This window comes from Mesitornis unicolor, unplaced genomic scaffold, assembly GCF_000695765.1.
Source record: "Mesitornis unicolor isolate BGI_N332 unplaced genomic scaffold, ASM69576v1 scaffold31749, whole genome shotgun sequence".
Classification (NCBI taxonomy): domain Eukaryota; kingdom Metazoa; phylum Chordata; class Aves; order Mesitornithiformes; family Mesitornithidae; genus Mesitornis; species Mesitornis unicolor.
Window position 1 is genome coordinate 35,622 of NW_010207109.1, and position 18,250 is coordinate 53,871.

Consider the following 18,250-nt stretch of genomic DNA (forward strand, 5'->3'; position numbering starts at 1 on the left):
GCTGGACCTTCTGCTGCAAGTTAGAATAAGTGTCAAAAGAGGCCATATATTTTGTTCATTCAGTTTGTGTAACATTTCACAGATAACTTCAAATCCCATTTCTCCAGTGTGCATCAATGCATTTATTCCTCTGTTAAAAGAGAATTTTTACTCTGGCTCTGTCACAGTTTTGAGCTTTGCTTTGTATTCCTATTAATTGCAAATTTTTTGTATTCAGGAAGTACTATGGTGAGAAGATTGGAATCTACTTTGCCTGGCTAGGATTTTACACTGAGATGCTATTCCTTGCAGCAGTTGTTGGCTTAATCTGTTTTCTTTATGGCTTGTTTACAATGGATGAAAATATGAGCAGGTGAGTGTAATGTTGAAAATCTCCTAGGCTTATAATGGGAAAAGCTAAGCAATGTGAAAACTTTGTTACTGGGAAGAACAAACAAACAAACAAAAACCCACCACACAAAAAACCCAAATGGCTAACAAGGTTTTAAAGCTTCTGAGAGCAGACAAATCTGTTCTTCAGCTATCTTTTTTGACTGAAATGGCGGTGGACAGCTAATGCAGAACTGGTGCCTATTAATTAGTAAACCTAAATTTGTAGGTGAAAAGCAATATTTTTTTGCCTTTTGGCAATAGCTTTTTTATTGGAGTACCTGCAGTACATGAAGTCCTAACAGTACCACTGAAATCTCTCAAAAATTGTTTTGTTTCAAGTGTTTATTATTGTCTTAAGCTTTTCTATTATAATCTGTCTTGCAGAGTCGTCTACTGAGCTTTTTGTGTAGGTCATCATTTGTACTAAATACCAAAAGCATGAGTACAGTACAGATCATCAGTGCTCTCCTGTCAAAAGAGGGATTCAGTATCTTGGAAGCCAGAGTTTGCTTCTTTTTGGATAAGCACTGTATTTGATTCTTCAAGGATCCCAATATTTATTGTATTTGGGGAGATGGGAGGGGGGAGAGGAAAAAGAAGGTTGAGATTTCATTGCTTACTTTTTTTTAATGTCCTCAAGAAGTTTTTTAGTTTTAAACATAAAAGATGAATAATAAGTTAAAATTCTCATTCATTCTATTAAATTATGTCATTTTGAGACTCATTTTAGCTACGTTCAGAGTTTACCTGGTAATACTGCTGTATCTGTTCAGATTTCTCTGGATACTGAAAGACTATCGTAGGATGGTAAACTTCATCCACTGTAGTTGTTAAATTGAAGTGGCAAATTTTACTGTAGCACAGCTGAATGAATACCTCTAAAAAGAAAAGGTGTTGTGAGCACATTACTAACCTGATGAGAAACAACAGGGTTTGTCTCACCCGAAAGCAGTGCATGTGCAGTACAGCTCCATACGGATCTCTTTTATTACTGATAAAATGAGAAAGCCCATACAAAGTGAATTGCTGGTTCTTTTCCTTGTAGCATCTGCTATGTCTTGGCTTGCCCTGACCAGCCACAGGTTAACACCAGTGAATGTGACAAGACTTGGCATCTTCTCTGTGAAGCTCCAAATGTTGAGCTTTGAACAAATGAAGCTCCTAATTTTTTAAAAAATAAATTTCATATAGCAGCTCTTAAGATGCCATTAAAAGAGATACTGTACAATTATTTTCTCCTCAGCAAAGAAATCTGTGATCCTGCAATTGGAGGAGAGATCATCATGTGCCCTCTTTGTGACCGAGAGTGTGAGTACTGGAGACTTAACACCACCTGTGCCTCCTCAGAGGTCTGTATCTGGTTCTCCAGCCGCTTGTCATTTTTGTTCATACTGAAAACTGTTTGCGTAGTGACCTGTTATGGTGTGTTCTGTTGCAGTATTCCCATTTGTTTGACAACGTGGCAACTCTCTTTTTTGCCATTTTCATGGGCATATGGGGTAAGTATATTGGATAAGCTTTATGTCAAGCAATAAGGAGATCTTGGCCAAACTACAGAGGGACACTGGAGGTGGGAAGAAGGGGAATAAGGCCTTTGTGTTAATATCCTGCCTCAGATTCAAAAGTGATGAAAGAATAAAAATAATTTAAAGCTGCAGAGGGATCTAAGATCATGTTGTCCTGAATGTTCTTCTCTTAAACGCTGTGAAGATTTCTAGATGTAGGATAGTGTAGTTATTGATTCTTATATCCTTAAATAGCTTGTCTCCTGTTTCATACTGTTTGTGTGAAATACCGTCATTAAATCTGTGATGTAAATATAGATATTTCATTAAGGCACAAAGATCTCTGTTTGCTAATAGAAAATCTGTTTGTGTATTTGTTATCGAAGGATCTAGCCACTAACTTTTTCATAGAGAATTCTAAGAAAAAAAAAAAAGAAATTCTAATAAGATGATGTTGTTAAGGCTATTTTCCTAAACTCTTCTTGATTTTAAGCACTAGCCTTTGAGTGACATAGATTAGTCTTTCAGGAAGTGTCAGCAAAAGATTTTAGAACTGCAGAAGATAAGCTTTCCTGTGTTTTCTGTGAACCATGAAGCCTCTCCATTTCAAAGAACAACAATGAGATTACTAAAGGTTTACATTTTAAAGAAGTTTATAGTCGGCTTTTAAAATGTTATATAGTATTTTAACTTTTATAGTTGTTTAATTTATATATGAGCTCAGTTCCCTCTAGTTTCTTAAATATTTCTTAAGCCAGCCTCATTCTTGATCGTATGAAAAGCATCAGACATTCACTGTCTTTAAAATGACCATGATACCAAATAATCATCAAAAAGCAGCAGAAATCTTTGAACATGCTACTTGAAAAAAGTTCTGTTTATTTATAATACTTGTTCATGTGTTACAAGTTTATATACAAACAATTGGTTGAATTATCCTTTGTTAATTCCGTGGTGCTATTTGCATGTGAAGTGTAGTTAAACTGTAACTGAACGTAGTTGTCATAACCATGGAAATACCCATATCCTATCTTGTCATCTTCCTTGTTATCCACTTGTGAAACTCAGTTAGCTAATAAATTACTTAACCCATATTATGGTCTTAGCTGTGAACTTTAATAGGTAGTCAATAAAAATAGATGGGTCACACTGTGAGGATGAATAATAGACTGCAGAATTTCTGCCAGTGCAGGAATAAGTTTAATTTGGCTCATGAAGTTGTTCACTTCTCTTTTAACTTAATTTTAACATTTCCAAATCGCAGTTACGCTTTTCTTGGAGTTTTGGAAGAGGCGGCAAGCTAGACTGAAATATGAGTGGGATTTGGTTGATTTTGAAGAGGAACAGCAACAACTGCAGCTGAGGCCTGAGTACGAGGCAAAATGTACCCAAAAGAAGAAGAATCCTGTAACTCAGGTAATGAGCCTTCTGGGTTCACATGCACGCAAATCCGTTTGTGTACTGAAAGATAGTTTGGTAATGCGTGAGTGCTGCTGCAGGAATAAGTCTGTATCATTCCTAGGTAGATTTGTGTGACACACATAAGCAATGCAGTGTTTATGGTAGCAGTGAGTTTAGCTTAAATATGTAGAATGTGATGCCAACCACGCCCTCACTGAGCACAATAGATTGCATTAAATATCAAAGCAGAATTTGGGAACACATTGTTTTCTTGCTGAAAGCATCCAGCTGAGGAGTGCTGATGTTTGCGCTCTTTGATTGACTAGTATCAGAGATAAGCACTTACCTGCTGAAAGCGGGGTAGATGTGTTAGCGTCAATAAGTTCTGGAGCTGATGGCCCTGCATTTCAAGGATCTGTTTACCCTGGCACAGGGCCACTGTGGTGTGGCTGTCTTGCTTTTCAGTCTGAAGGCAACAGTAAGTGTGAACTCAGCACTTCAGCCTCCTCTTGCACGTGACAGGCATGCCCCATCTGTGAGAGACCATGGCTCTTTCTCACAGATATCTTTTGTTATCTAGGCTTTTGACACAGAATAAGTAAGAATGTAGGGGTTTTATCCATGGAGGATGTTATAGCTTTCATTTATTATCCTGTATTGATTTTAATTTTCACAGGAAAACAATATATATTAAATCAGTAATCGAAAGGCAAAGTTCGTAGCTTTCACTTGGCTAACACCATCTGTGCAGTGTCCTTCATGTTTCAAGGTGTAGCAGTCTCTGAAATCTTCACACTTTAAAAGCACTCTTTCTGATCCCTGCACAACATATGAAGGAGCAGTGATCCAAAGATGCGTAAGTGGGACTAGCTGTGTTTTGTTTCTGATACCAAACCACTTTGGGGAACGCTGGAGAGATGAAGGTTGCTGAAGCTCTTTGTCTGAAATCTAATTGAGGTACAATTAACCACACTATTTAACTCTGTTAAATGCTCTATATAAGTACTTACTAGATGCTAATTGTCTGCATTTAAATTTAATTTAGGTAGGAGTTATTTGACAAATTTAGAATTAGATGGTTGCATCCCAATACAACATCTATCACATCAATTTGACACATTTTTAAATCATCCTTCCTCTTCCTAGATAAGTCTTCAGAAAAGACATAGAAGCTTAGCCAGAACATAGGAAGAATCATTGCTATATAAACAGTATCCCTGTCTTTCAGGGCTTTCAGGGCTTCCTTAATTATTAGGAAATATATTCACTAATCTTGTTTCTCATGAGAGTTTTTGTCTCTCTCCTTCCCCTTCTACACATGCAGCATTAATGCCGTTCTTCTTATACCTGTAGCTTGTACACTGTACAAGTTACGCAGTGTTCTTTAATAACCATATACTGTGATTTTGAGTGAAGCTCTGCCAAAATATTGATTTCTGTATGCTCAGGAAAGCAGTTTCAGGTAAATAATTTTTTTATTAGCTAGTTCAGGTAATTGAAAACAGATGCTTGCCTGTTGTGTGTTATTTGCCAGTTTGCTTCCCTGTGTATGCTTAAGCTCAAAACCTCCACTTTCTTACATAGCTGCATAGGAACCAAAACCAGCTGAACCACTGTGGTTCTGCTGCAGTTGAAGGAAAGAGCCAGCGGGCCCTTCTGTGCTCTGAAGTAACAGGCTGCAGCAGAGGGTAGTGGTGCGGACACAGGGAAGTAAGGGGCTGACTCTTAGGCAGTGGTCACTTACAGCGTGGACCAATACCCATAGCCTGGCAAGGTGGATCAGCCGCAGCAGAATACAGCCAAAGAGGGCGTGGGTGAGGTGCATCTATATGACTGTCTCTAAATTCTTGCACGTCTCTCAGGTAGAATGGTTTATTTGGACTTTATTTAGGAAATATAAATTAGACTGTTATATATATTATCTTAGAGTGAGATTAGTGCACCGTTCTCTGCTTTCTAAGTATGCATTAAAAATGACCATAAAAATTCAATGACTGTACAATCCTTCATTTTATGACACATCAATCTGTTACCTTTGTGGATTTTTAGAAGCTTTTGTGCAGCAGGGTTTAGCAGCAATCCTTACCACTACCCAGTTATAGCAAACCATACAGGTTTGTCATGCTGTAGTGTAGTTTTCTTTTATTCGTTAATGTGCAATTCTGAACATATGAGAGGACAGTGATTTCAAATAAGATAATATGGATACAGATTACTGACTTTCTTGCATCACAAGGCTGGCTTTTCTTTGCTCAGAAATTTATTTCCTCATTGCTCCTGGCCATGATTCAAAGTTGTAGGTGAACTGAAACAGAAATTCCCCATCTTGAGGCTTTGATTAACACCTTGTTCGCTCGTGGTGCTAAACTATTTAGCTAGATCATAGCTAAAACCTGGCTTTGTTGATTACAGTAGAATCTTAATTTACATAAATAATGAACCCTTCATTCAAACTGAGCTCTGTCATTGCACATTATTGTCTACATATTGTTCTAAGGTAGAAAACTTGTGGAATAGCCTAGAATGTGTGAAACATTTGTTCTTAGTGTAGAATATACATATTATTTTTTAATACATAATAGGTAGAAAATGCTATGAGCCTATGTAAAGCCACCTGATATCTGTGCTTGTATCTTATCTTCAGCTGTATTTTATAGTTCTGTTAATAGAGCCTTTATCTGTTATCGTCATCAGACAACTTGCTGTGACTCAAGACTACAGTATTGATAACTGTGTTTAGTAAGTATACTTAGGCAGATGCAGGCAGTCTGTCTTTACTGACAGAACAGCACATAACATTTCAGACAAAATCACATTGGTATGAGGATGCCAACTGACTGAAAAAATATCACCATCTAGAAGCAATGCTTGTAAAAATGACTGCTGCTGCTTGGTTGTGTCAGGAAGAGGTAAATGTGCAGCTCAGTTGTGGCTGTCGTATTCAGCATAATTACACTGTGTTACACCGGGGTGCTCGGCATGTTCTGGGCTTTGGTGCAACAGAAAATAAATTCCCTTCAACAACATCTTACAGTTCAATATCTTCTGTTGTCATAACAAGCATTTCCTGGTTCAATATACTAACTTACAATGTACTTAATATTGTGCTCACCTGTAGGAATTGGCGCCCCTTTGTCCAAGAGGAGCATAAGCATACTACAATGCCTTGTCCCAAAGATTTATAAAATTCAGATTATTTTTTACTAAATCTTCTTCCACTGGCATTAGTTCTTAAATGATCCTTTCCTTAATACATGTAATCTGGTATTTTAGGAATTAGAATTGGTTGCGAAAAAGAGAACTTTACATGAACATGGAAAATTATTTATGTGCTATATGGGGATACTTGCTTGGGTAAGACCTAGATGCTTGATGCTGCAGCAAAGATTGGCAACTAATGAATGTAGCCATTTCTTCAATTAAAAAAAAAATAATTGAGGAAGTGGAGGAAAACACTCTGGCTGTGTGGAAAAACATAGTACATCCAAGTAAATGACCATTTTAAGAAACCTCGACATGAAGAATTTCTTAAAATTTAGTCCAGTTTTGGACTCAGTGCTGTATGACAGCTGACCTAGCATTACAGTAATAGTTCTATCTTGTTCATCTAATGAAGGAGGTGGTCTTTTCCTTCAGCTACTGATTGATTTTTTTTTGCAAAGGCTTAACCATTCTTTCCAGGTGCTGTCTTGACTTTTAGCATTTTTATGGCCACTTTTGTTCTGATCTTCCCTGTCCCGCACCCCCAGTACATTCAAAATCATGTCATATCTGCCTTTTTAGAGGTGGGGGTTCTGAATGGGTTTCCTCGGATGTAGGCACTTTCACACAGCTGAGATCTCTGTGTGCTGCTTGATGTTAGAATAAGATAATGCATTTGTGAACTGTGCTGTGCTTGCTTGACTGTTTCAGGAGATGGAGCCTTACTTGCCAATAACCAGCCAGGCTGTGCGGTTCTGCATCTCAGGAACTACAGTGTTGTTCTGGGTGAGCATCTTTTTGAATCATCAGTTTAACATGTGTCAGAGTTGCTGATCATCACTAATCATGACATTAACGCAAACTGGTTTTAATCATGGCGTTAACACAGGTTTTTATTATTGTCCTGCAGAATTCCTGATGTCATGCAAAATGCACTCCAGATTTAGAAAAAAAAGAGCAACCTTGTAAATCTGTCATTGATTAGTAATTTGATTTGATACTTTAGCATAAGAACAACTATTTTTCTAGCTTATGTGCTGTTAACCGACCTTACACTCGTAGTAAAGGATAAAAAAATACTATCTACTACAATGAAGTATCTACATATTCATCTGTAGAAATATCTGCAGAGTGAATTTCAGGGTGGACAATATAATCTAACTTGTCCCTTCCATCTCCATTTCTATGAGTCTGTGTCCTTCTGCATGATTTTTTTAAAATATTTGTATTAGATTGTCTGTTTTTCTTCTGTTAACAAAATAATTTTGTTAGATTTAATGTATCTAATATAACAAAGTATTTTGCTTGTGTACTTTGCGTTTTAGTGCTGCTGAACTCGTTCCCATAAAGAATAAAATTTAAAAACTATAAAGCATGATGATTTACATCTTATTTCAAAAGTTGCATACATGTAGCTAAACTGAGCTGTCAGTGTATTTCAAATGTCTGTCCTTTCCTCAGGTGTCTCTGATTATAGCTAGCATGATAGCTGTGATCGTATATCGTCTTGCAGTGTATGCTGCCTTTGCCAGCCTCATGGAGAACACTCAGTCTCTACAGTCCATCAGCGGTTTACTGACCCCTCAGCTGGCAACTTCAGTCACAGCCTCATGCCTGAATTTTGTCATCATCATGATACTGAATTTCTTATATGAGAGAATAGCCATCTGGATTACCGACATGGGTAAGCAGTGTACTTGAAGGCAAATCTTTCAAGGAGTCAGTAAAGATGGAACCCATCTAGAGATGCTCTATGTAGTTATTCTCACCTCGGGCACAATGGGAGCATTAGGGCATTAGTCTGTAGCTTGCAGCAATGACTCAGTTGTATCCATGGCTATACTGAACACTTTCCCTGCTTTTGAATAGTTATTGCAAGCTGATTTCTCTTAGTATAATGTTTCCTTATATTAAAACTAGTCTACAGAGACAAACATAGTTCTGAACATAATTAAAAATTATCACGTTATATTAGAGTCACAAAAGCGAAATCAAACTGTCTTGATTTAGCAGTATTTCAGTTTGAAATATTGAAGATACATATTTAAAAAAATGCATCATCTTTGTAAGAAGAAGACTAAATAATCATGTCTCTTTCTTTTGGGTAGGAGGCTGGGAGACAGTATAGGACAGTATATTTATTTTCCAGGGGATTTTCTTGGTGCTGTTTCCCTTAGCTGTGGATTTACAGATTGAAGGGGAAGATTGAGTGGGTTGAGAAGTTGGACCCAAGATGTGTCACTGTGGCTGCAGCCATTGGTAGCATTACCTGCAGTAGGCTCACTGCAGAGCTGGCGGAGCTGGCAGGCAGGCCCATAACTATTACTTTTGTAGCAGGTTTTATGTTTGACTGTTGCTTGCTTGCTGGATATATCCTTCCCTTGAGCCCTTCTTATGTATTTTTCTTTGTTTGCCCATAATTTAGATTTACAAGTCCCTGCAGGTGCTTTATAGAAAGAAATAATTGCAGAATATTCAGCTAGGGGGTAAAGCTTAAAGTGTTACCTATTTTAGTTCATAGAGCAGTCAAAAAAAACAGTTGAGTGATCTTTTTTAATGAGGTCTTAGAAGTAAAATCAAGAATTGAAAGATGCTTCTTGCAGAAACTTAATGGGATGTTGCATTGGGTTTATTTTGATTAATGGTGGACCATCTCTTGCCTCAGAGATCCGTGTTGCTTACCTCACTTGGCCAAATTAGGCCAAAGAAAGACAGAACAAGTAATAAGTTAAATTGTCCTTAGCAAAAAAAAATTTAAAAATAAACAACCCCCCGCCTCTCAAAATAAAACCCCAAACCAGCCACACACAAAAAAATCATTATTATTTAAAATCTTCTTCTTGAAGGGCATGAATTATAAGCATGATGGCTCAGCCATGTTATTTTCCTGCTTGCAAGTGTGGAGGATTAATTTCTTAAGTGTCAAAACTACCTGTGGTTATAAGTTACAGCGGGAAAATAAACGTTAACTTTTATGGGGCTGCTGCCCTCCTCTGGCGGCCGTGGCAGCTGCACTGAGCCCGGGCTCAGATATGAATGTTGGCTGTGGCTGTCAGGAGTGTCTCTTCTAACTCTTCAATTCTTTAAAAAGATTAGGCCAGATTTTGTTTTCAGACGTGCATGTATAACCTACCTCTGGTGCTCTGAACACTGAGAGTCTGATATAAACATTTGAACAGCTCACTGACCAAAAAAGGTATTCTAATGAGCTGCAACCTAGGCAGACTGCCCCACCTGAGTACTGCCTCCTCTGTAGTACGCTCTGAGGTCAGGTTCCCAGTAAATACCTTATGTTCTTCTATCATGCAAACTTTTGCCAAGCTTGGAGTCATTAATTTACTCAGATATATAAAATAACTTTACCGTAGGGCAGGTGAGTTCAACATGTCTGCCAGGTCCTGACCAATTCAGAGGTACTTGAATGCTTCTGATATACTTTTTTCCCCTTTTTCCCAGTTTGAATTGGTTTTATGTTATTGTTTAACGGGACATTTTGCCAATAATGTGCTTAGGGCTTCCTGCTATCTTTAAAAATGTAAATATGATGGACAATATGATTATGAAGGCAGCAAAATCTTAAGTAAAGGCTTGGTGGTGTTCAGTACCACCAACTTGCCTGTATCCTTCCCTATTCTTCCCCCCCCAGTATGAGTCTCATCTTTCAGAGGCACAGGAACCATCCAATTTCTGCTGATTTCAGTATAAGTTACACATGTACAACATACTGGAATAAAACCAATACTGTAACATACTTTTCTGCCACAAAGAAAAAGAATATTCTTTATCACATTCATAGCCAACAGTGTAATTTTCATACTCTAGGAGACCCTGCTAGTTAATGTTTGAAATTCATCTTGGATCTCCTAAAATTAATGTAAGATTTGAGGAGAGACAGGTGCTTGTGGACAATACAAAGAAGGAGATTTTGAAGCTTATAAAAGTTTCAAGAAAGAATTTCACTTGTCTGCCTACTCAATATTGCATTGTAAATTAAAGTGAGGATATCTGAGAGCAGGAACTCCATCTGCTGAACTGTTTGTACATGGTTTTGTTTCTCTTTTTTTTTCTTTTTTTTTTTCCTTTGGGATGTAAGGGTACTGTGGGTGATGAGAGTGTATGAATCTGTATCATTTTAAAGGGAATAAAGGAAAATAAAATCACTGTTTTCTGGTTTCACAGAGATTCCTAGAACTCATATGGAGTATGAGAACAGGCTCACTATGAAAATGTTTCTGTTCCAGTTTGTCAACTACTATTCATCCTGCTTCTACGTGGCTTTCTTCAAAGGGAAGTTTGTTGGTTACCCAGGTGCCTACACATACATGTTTAATCGCTGGCGAAACGAAGAGGTAGGACTTTCTTCATAAGGGAGGATTAAATAATAATAAATTCATTTAAACACTATTCCCTCCAACCTGTGCAGTCATAAATTGCCAGCTGCAGGTCTGGAATGAGCTGGACCTCACCTGGCCATCCTGAGGCTGATGGAGGGGCTTCTAAGAAGTCTTCCTGTTGTTGCTGGTCAGGGAAACACCAGCAATGAAAATCTGTGGCTCTCAGTCACAAGAGTGAAAAATGTAAAAGTTTTTCTTGGCTCCATTTCTCCTGAAATACTGGTGGATCTCGCCTCAGGTCTTAAAAGTGATCCTCTAGCTTGAAGTAAAGCTAGTATAAGTGTAAATGGTCTCTGGCTTTCAGGTCACTTCATTAGCTTTTTGAGGCACTAAATTTTTAGGTAAAACATGTGATAAGAGGCCAATCTGTAAACTTTTGCTTTTTTCTTTGTATCATTGATAATTATGCTGTTTGTACAGAGATGAAATTCAATATTTAATGTGAAACGTTGGCTGGGAGTCAATTGGGTGAGGAAAAATTTGGTGCAAAACACAATGAAGTAATGCAGTGCATTTACTGATAGAGCATCTCCTAATACTGGTCTGGCTGCTAAATTCTTAAAAAGTCCTCAATAAAGATTTGAAACTTCAAGATTGCTGTTCTCAGCAAACAGCAGAAACCAGATACTGTCAGGTATTTCAATACTCTGGTGTAAGGATATGAATATAAAATGCCAGTGCTTTGTTGGTCACAGTTGATCTGGTATTGAGAGCTAACTGAGCGCCAGAGATTCACCTTGCTGGGGCTGTAGGGTGGCTGCTGCCCCATCTTTGTGTATCTGCACAGTGGTCAGCCTGAGTCATCTCAGAATTACTCTGTCTTTAAATGGTCGTTATGTTTTAGGGTGTGTTTTATCAAGCACACTGAGCTGTTCTGTGACAGCTTTCTGGAGAGAATATCTTAGCTGGCAGTATAGATGAAAATTAAGTATTGTCCTAACAAGTTCTAGGAACTCATCTTCTCTTCTTTCTTTTATTGATGCAGTAGTAGAATATATTCTTTTCTGGTTAATGTTCTTTATTTTTGTCCATTAACTCATAATTTGTCCCTGCCAGTGTGATCCTGCGGGCTGTTTGATAGAATTGACGACACAACTCACCATAGTCATGGCTGGCAAACAGATCTGGGGAAACATCCAAGAGGCCATTGTACCGTAAGTTCTCGCTTATACTGAGATGCCCATGTTATAGATAGAGGAAATTCTTGAAAGAAGTGATAACAAGTGTTGCCATATGAGGGAGTAAAAATATCTGTAAATTAAGCACAAATCCTGAGAAGTAGACTCGTTCTATAGAGGCTTTTGGCTTCTTTTTGTGAAAGCCATGCTTATAAAAGCATATTGCAACAAGGAGCTTGCTTAGAGAAAGGGATATTTGATCTGCTTCTCTCATTGTTAACTTTTTCTGTATATGCAGCTGGATTTGTAACTGGTGGGGACGCCGAAAAGCCAGAAGTAATCCAGAAAATTTATATAGTCGCTGGGAGCAAGACCATGATCTGCAGACATTTGGAGCCTTAGGCCTGTTCTATGAGTATCTGGAAATGGGTAAGCTTAAAAATACACATTTGGATTTGAGGACAAGACACCTTGTAATGACACTTCGAAAAAAATAGCTTCTCAATTAATTCTTATGGATTGATGCCACCACTTTTCATCTGGTAAACAGTAGACAATTAACTGCTGAAAATCATTCAATAGGTCGGCCAAATGTAAAAAAAAAACCAAACAACCAAAGAAACCACAAAACAACAAAAGAAACAGCTGTCTTTGCATCTTGGAGTGCAGGGAATTTCACAGAAATGCTGCAAAAACTGTTTGTTTCCTTCATTTGAATGGTGAACATTATTCTCTGTGCAGCCAGCTGTCTCAGTGTCTGTTCTGTTCTTGTTCCCAAGCAAACTCTCAACTGATGTCAGTGGAAATTGTAAGTATTGGAGTAGTGCCAAATATCTCAATAGGATGTGTACTGCAGATACGAGATCTGCAAACTAGATCAGAGAGAATCTGTTTAAAGTTTGCCCTGATTAGTGCTTCAGTACAGTCCAGTAAACCAGCAGAGGGAGCATGGGTAACAGAATAGGATTTTTCAAAGGTAATGTGAACAGGTCAGCATATGAAATTACTTCACAAAACGTGAGAAACTGAAAATTGAAACCAAGCTAAATCTAAAAGACACTAAAAATAGTAGTATTTGTCTATTAGAAGAACAAAAATTGTTGAAAAGTGATCCCTTGCATTGTTTTCTTTGTATATAATTAATTATTACCTAGAGCTTTGAAACTGTATTATTGTCACTTTGTGCACTTCATGATATTTCATACAGGGCTGTGATCTTGTGAAGTTTGTATGCTAAGAATCATCAGTGATATTAGCCATGCCTGTTAATAGATGTCCTTGCTCTTCCTAAATCAAAACTGAACCAGTACGCTCCACAGAATCACAGAATCACCAGCATTGTCCTGGGGCTGCTAAGCTAGTAGGAATTGTGTTACTTGTCTAAGATGAAGAAATGATTACTGAAATCATGGAGGAGCTGATGAGTGGTATATGGGCATTTATTTTTATCCACTGCCTAAAGCAGACAAGATGTTCTATTGCCTGTCTTTAAAACATAGTGGCAATATTGGCTCTGCACTGAGGACTGTCACATTCTGTACCAAGAGACATTTCATTTTGGTAATGACTAAAGGGATCATTTATGTATTTTATTTGCAATTCTTAAAGTAATGTTAAGTCTCACCAGTAGAACTATTATGTACAGAACTGGAGAACTATTACATACAGTGGAGTTAAGGTTGAGATAAAAGAGACTGTATTTCCTCTTCATTTAGGTGTGTAGCTGATAAGTAAATGGAGAATGAGCTTGCTCTGTACAAACTTCAGGAGAGGAAAACTAGCTTGGGTTTGGCTTTTTTTTTGTTCCTATCTCATAATTCAGAAATTTGATATATGAGAACATTCCCATTTGCCTACTAGTTACATTCCATTTATGAGAGAACTGCTGCACCATGAAAGAATTAATATGCAGCACTGCTGGGAAGCATCATTTGACAGGACCCAAATGCAGCATTCCCTTGAGCGCTGCTGAATGACAGCCCTAAGAAACTAGAGAGGTCTTGGGACTGGGGCAGGTTGGCACTTAGCTCAGGCCAGGGCTGAAGATGACTTCTTGTGCAGCCTGACAGGAGTTTGCTATTTGTCAGCAGGTAGCAACTTGCATGTTTCATTGTCACCCTGAGGGTACTTTCCTAGGGGCAGATTTCAGCACTTTTCTTTTCTCTCTTGCAGTCATTCAGTTTGGGTTCATTACTCTCTTTGTGGCATCCTTTCCCCTGGCTCCCCTTCTTGCTCTGATGAATAATATCCTGGAGATTCGAGTGGACTCCTGGAAATTAACCACTCAGTACAGGAGACCTGTGGCTGCGAAAGCACATAGCATAGGAGTTTGGCAAGAAATCCTGAATGGAATGGCCATCTTGTCTGTTGTCACTAATGTAAGTACATTAACTGTTCTACATCAACTTTGATTCTTCCATGTACTCAGAATTTGCAGATTTAAAAATCAGCTGATGCTTTTTCTCCTTCATCAACAGTATTGACTTTATCACACACTACCCTACAGAGATGTGATCCACCATTTGGGTGGTTTGGCTTGTCTGTATGTTGATAATATGGAGCTCCAAATCCACATTTCGCTGGACCATAGTCTTTCCTTCACTTGTCCGTCTTTTCTAGTGTTTTGGAATGGCATAAGGCAGTCTGAGGCTTAGTCCAATGAAGCATGCTGATTGCCCAGAGGGGACCGTAGGGGCCAGGAGAGGTGAATTAATTCTGTTGGCCAGATGATATTTCTGTCTTGTCATTATGAGACATATTCTGTGGGAATTCTGCTCATTCAGCTGCTTCTGGATGCCCCTGTGGATGCAGTGGCTCAAAGTACTTTTTACAGACTGGAAACTAAATGCTATGCTAGTATTTAATCTTAAGTATAATGTAAAGCAGACTGCTGAGCAAAAGAGTTGCCTTTCCTAAATGTAGAATAGTAAACAGAATCAGATCTACAGATGTCTTGGGCAATAAAGCCGCGTGCTGTTAGTGCCTAATTAACAAGATACCTGGGCATTTTAAGTATCTTGGGTTTCAAAGCAAAATGTGCTGTTAGCTGTTGCTTCCTTTTTAAATTCAGCTGGAGAAAATGGCTCCCCATCCTCTATAATGTAACTTAGTGATCACACACTGGATTCAAGTTCATAATTTCTCAGAAGAATTCAGACTCACACCCCTTTCACTAAGGAGTGCTTTTATCACTGATAGATGACAGTTTTGTATGTGGGCATATTTGGGATTTCGTGCCTCTTTTAAAGGACTTTCCACGTATTTCCTTCACGGAGTGTTTAAAATTAGCTGCAGAGGCTGCAGTCAGTGTAAAGTGCCCTGGTTGTGTTCATCCTTGCTTAAAAGATCCTGGGTTATGCCACAGAGTCACAGTACTAAAGCCCCTTTATGAATCTGCTCACAAGTTTTGTGTCCCACTTCCTTAATTTCTTTTTTTCAATTTCTTTTTCAGGCTTTTATTGTTGCCTTCACATCAGACATGATTCCTCGTTTAGTTTTCTACTATGCTTATTCTGAAGATGAAGATTCGCCTATGTCTGGATACATAAACAATAGTTTGTCAGTGTTTCAAATCTCGGATTTTCCTGAGAGAAACAAGCCTAAACTGAATCCAGAAAACTTTGTCATATGCAGGTTGGTGTTGGTGTTATAATAACAAAGAGAAAAGATATCTTAGAATACAGTATAAAGAGTCAATGCAGATCTGAGTACTCCACTAGAAGTTAAGTGATTGTCATTCTCATCATTCTGAAGTGTGAGAGGTAACATTTAAGCTCCTTAACAAGGCAATGCTTGACATGGTAAGAGAATCATGCCAGTAACGAACAAAAAATCACCTTTTTGTTGTTTAAGGGAGTCTCATTGCTAATGTTTTTTTTTTGTTTGTGTTTGATTTTGTACTTAATTCAACTATTGACTTTTAAGTGATGGAGGAGATTTATGTCCCTAAGGTTGCAAACTTCAGCCTATATTTTGAAGGATTTTTAGACTGCAATGCCTAAGTGGACAAGGAAGTATTAAGGGGATGTTCAGATTCCAAAGCTGAAAATGAGACATAGTATGTGAAGTCAGTCATTATTGTGATAGATACCACCAGCGAAGTGGGCCATCCTGCTTTCATTTAAAAGTCCTTTTTCACTAGACAAGGCATTGGAGAAGAACGGAGAAAACTTTGGAGAAGTCCATGGTAAAAGAAAAGTATTGATTTGATGGGGAAAGAAAAAACAACAAACCAAATGAACCAAACAAAAAAAACCCTAACACTTCAAGAAGCAGCTACATTTGTATGATGTTTTAGCTTTAAAGCTGCAGGAGTCTTTATCCTACTTACACATGTGAGTGTAGAACATGTTCTCAAGGCTGTCCTTCCATTAAACTCTGCATCTGTCCAGTCCATAATCTGTCAACATCCGTCACATTTATTCAATACTTGTCCATTACTGTGTAATACCTTCCATCACTCTGTCCTGTATTATTTGACTGTTGCCTGAAGAAAAAAGTAACCTATGTACAGAATTTCACTTCTTGCACATCCTCATCTCTGCTTTGTTGCTGTGAATGTGAGGGTGTTTAAGCAAACATAAGCTAGAAACAAATTGAGAGGCAACCTTTTTCTGCGAAAGGAAACAGACCATTTAAAACAAGATGAAAAGGTTCCCTAAGTGACAGCTGTATTTGCCTGTAAGTGTCACTGAGCTTGTAGTCTGTCTCAGACTGAAGATGACATTTCACCTTTTCATGTCTTTCTATCCAACAGGTACAGAGACTATCGATATCCTCCAGATCATGAGAGGAAATATTTACACACTATGCAGTTCTGGCACATTCTTGCTGCAAAACTGGCCTTTATAATTATTATGGAGGTATGTTCCCTACAAAATTTCTTCCCGAAATTGGTACATTATAGGTTCTCTAAGTAGTTATTAATGTGATAGAAAATAGAATTAATGAGAGTATAAAGTAGTTTCTTCCCTAAGTAAAACCAAATACTCATGTTCTAAGTGATTACTCTAATGAAGTCTTTTAACTTCAGGGAGTTAACTTCAGAGTAAAAATTATGAAAACAGCTGAGGAGTTTGCTAAATTTGATCAAAATAAAACAGCAGTTTAAAAAAGGTCTTTATGCAGAAGGAAGAGATATGAACCACTAGCACTTTTACTCCTACTGGTTTTATTAAAGAGCTCTATGTGAGAGGACTGTATTCAGGATCCAGAAAGCATTTTGCAGTGATGTATATTGGCTAAAAATAGCTAAATCAATAATAACTGACACTTCATTATTAAGCCACTGTCTTGCAAGTTCTGAAGGGAATAGGGAGTTGTTAAAGTGCTCTTCTCATCACTTTTTCTACTGTGTCTTATCGGTTCTCAACAGCTGAGTGTTGCCAGCATGGCAATGTGAATTTTCTAAGAAACCACACAGAGGTACTAGTAAGTGATGCAATGGCTTCATAACCAGACACTTTCCTCTTGGGTTTGTTAATTCATAAATGGTTTGGAATTAAAGTTTCTGCCTAAAAGGAAGTGTTTTAATAATTGTGCACCTCTCAGATGTTATTTTGTTACGTATTGTTCCAGGACAGCCAAATGAAATGTATTCTGTTTGTGAACAAAAAGAGAAGCGGTCTATTTAGTGCTAGTGAAAACGGTAGTTGTTTCATTTGGTAATTCATTGTTACATTCCCCCCCCGCCCTTTTTTTTGTTATCTCCCCAGCATGTTGTATTCATCGTCAAATTCTTTGTAGCATGGATGATTCCTGATGTCCCTGCAGATGTGAAAGCCAAAATAAAACGTGAAAAGTATTTAACACAGAAAATTCTACATGAGTATGAACTTGAAAAACTGAAGGAGAGACTGTGTCAAGGTGATAAACGAGCCACGGAAAAGGAGTTCATCGCCACAGAAGGGAGAATGGAGTTATCCAGAGCAATGTAGTTGAAAAAACAACTGTTTGGGATTTAGCTCATTTTAGCATTTTTGTCTGTGGTTTGCTCAGTATGCATCATCTTGAAAGCTATAGGACAGTTTCAGCCCTTTGCTTTCAGTCCAAAGATATCAGACTTTTCTTTAGAAGTCTTACTGAGCATTCTGGGCTTAGTAAATCTAAACTGTATGACTTCAGCACTGTTTTCTATTTACCCATCACTTTGAATAATAAGTGTAATCTTGTAGTCCTAGAATTTGGATTCCCAGTATAGGGAATGTTACCCTCAAAGGGCTCACAGGGTATAAGGTCATTACCACCAGGCCCTCCCCGT

General features: G+C 38.0%; 1 protein-coding gene across 1 annotated transcript in view; it reads left to right on the forward strand.

Moving 5' to 3' along the window:
• The window catches only part of ANO5 (anoctamin 5), a gene marked incomplete at its 5' end in the record, with an annotated part of 48,753 nt that extends 30,713 nt beyond the window's left edge, over positions 1 to 18,040 (forward strand). The window contains 13 exons of the mRNA XM_010192023.1: positions 218 to 352; positions 1,616 to 1,721; positions 1,811 to 1,871; positions 3,142 to 3,293; positions 7,191 to 7,265; positions 7,941 to 8,163; positions 10,659 to 10,828; positions 11,930 to 12,027; positions 12,290 to 12,420; positions 14,164 to 14,369; positions 15,443 to 15,624; positions 16,748 to 16,853; positions 17,706 to 18,040. Coding sequence (XP_010190325.1) covers positions 218 to 352; positions 1,616 to 1,721; positions 1,811 to 1,871; positions 3,142 to 3,293; positions 7,191 to 7,265; positions 7,941 to 8,163; positions 10,659 to 10,828; positions 11,930 to 12,027; positions 12,290 to 12,420; positions 14,164 to 14,369; positions 15,443 to 15,624; positions 16,748 to 16,853; positions 17,706 to 17,927 — 1,867 coding nt within the window. The remainder of the gene's footprint in view (positions 1 to 217; positions 353 to 1,615; positions 1,722 to 1,810; positions 1,872 to 3,141; positions 3,294 to 7,190; positions 7,266 to 7,940; positions 8,164 to 10,658; positions 10,829 to 11,929; positions 12,028 to 12,289; positions 12,421 to 14,163; positions 14,370 to 15,442; positions 15,625 to 16,747; positions 16,854 to 17,705) is intronic.
• Positions 18,041 to 18,250: the final 210 nt, after the last annotated feature.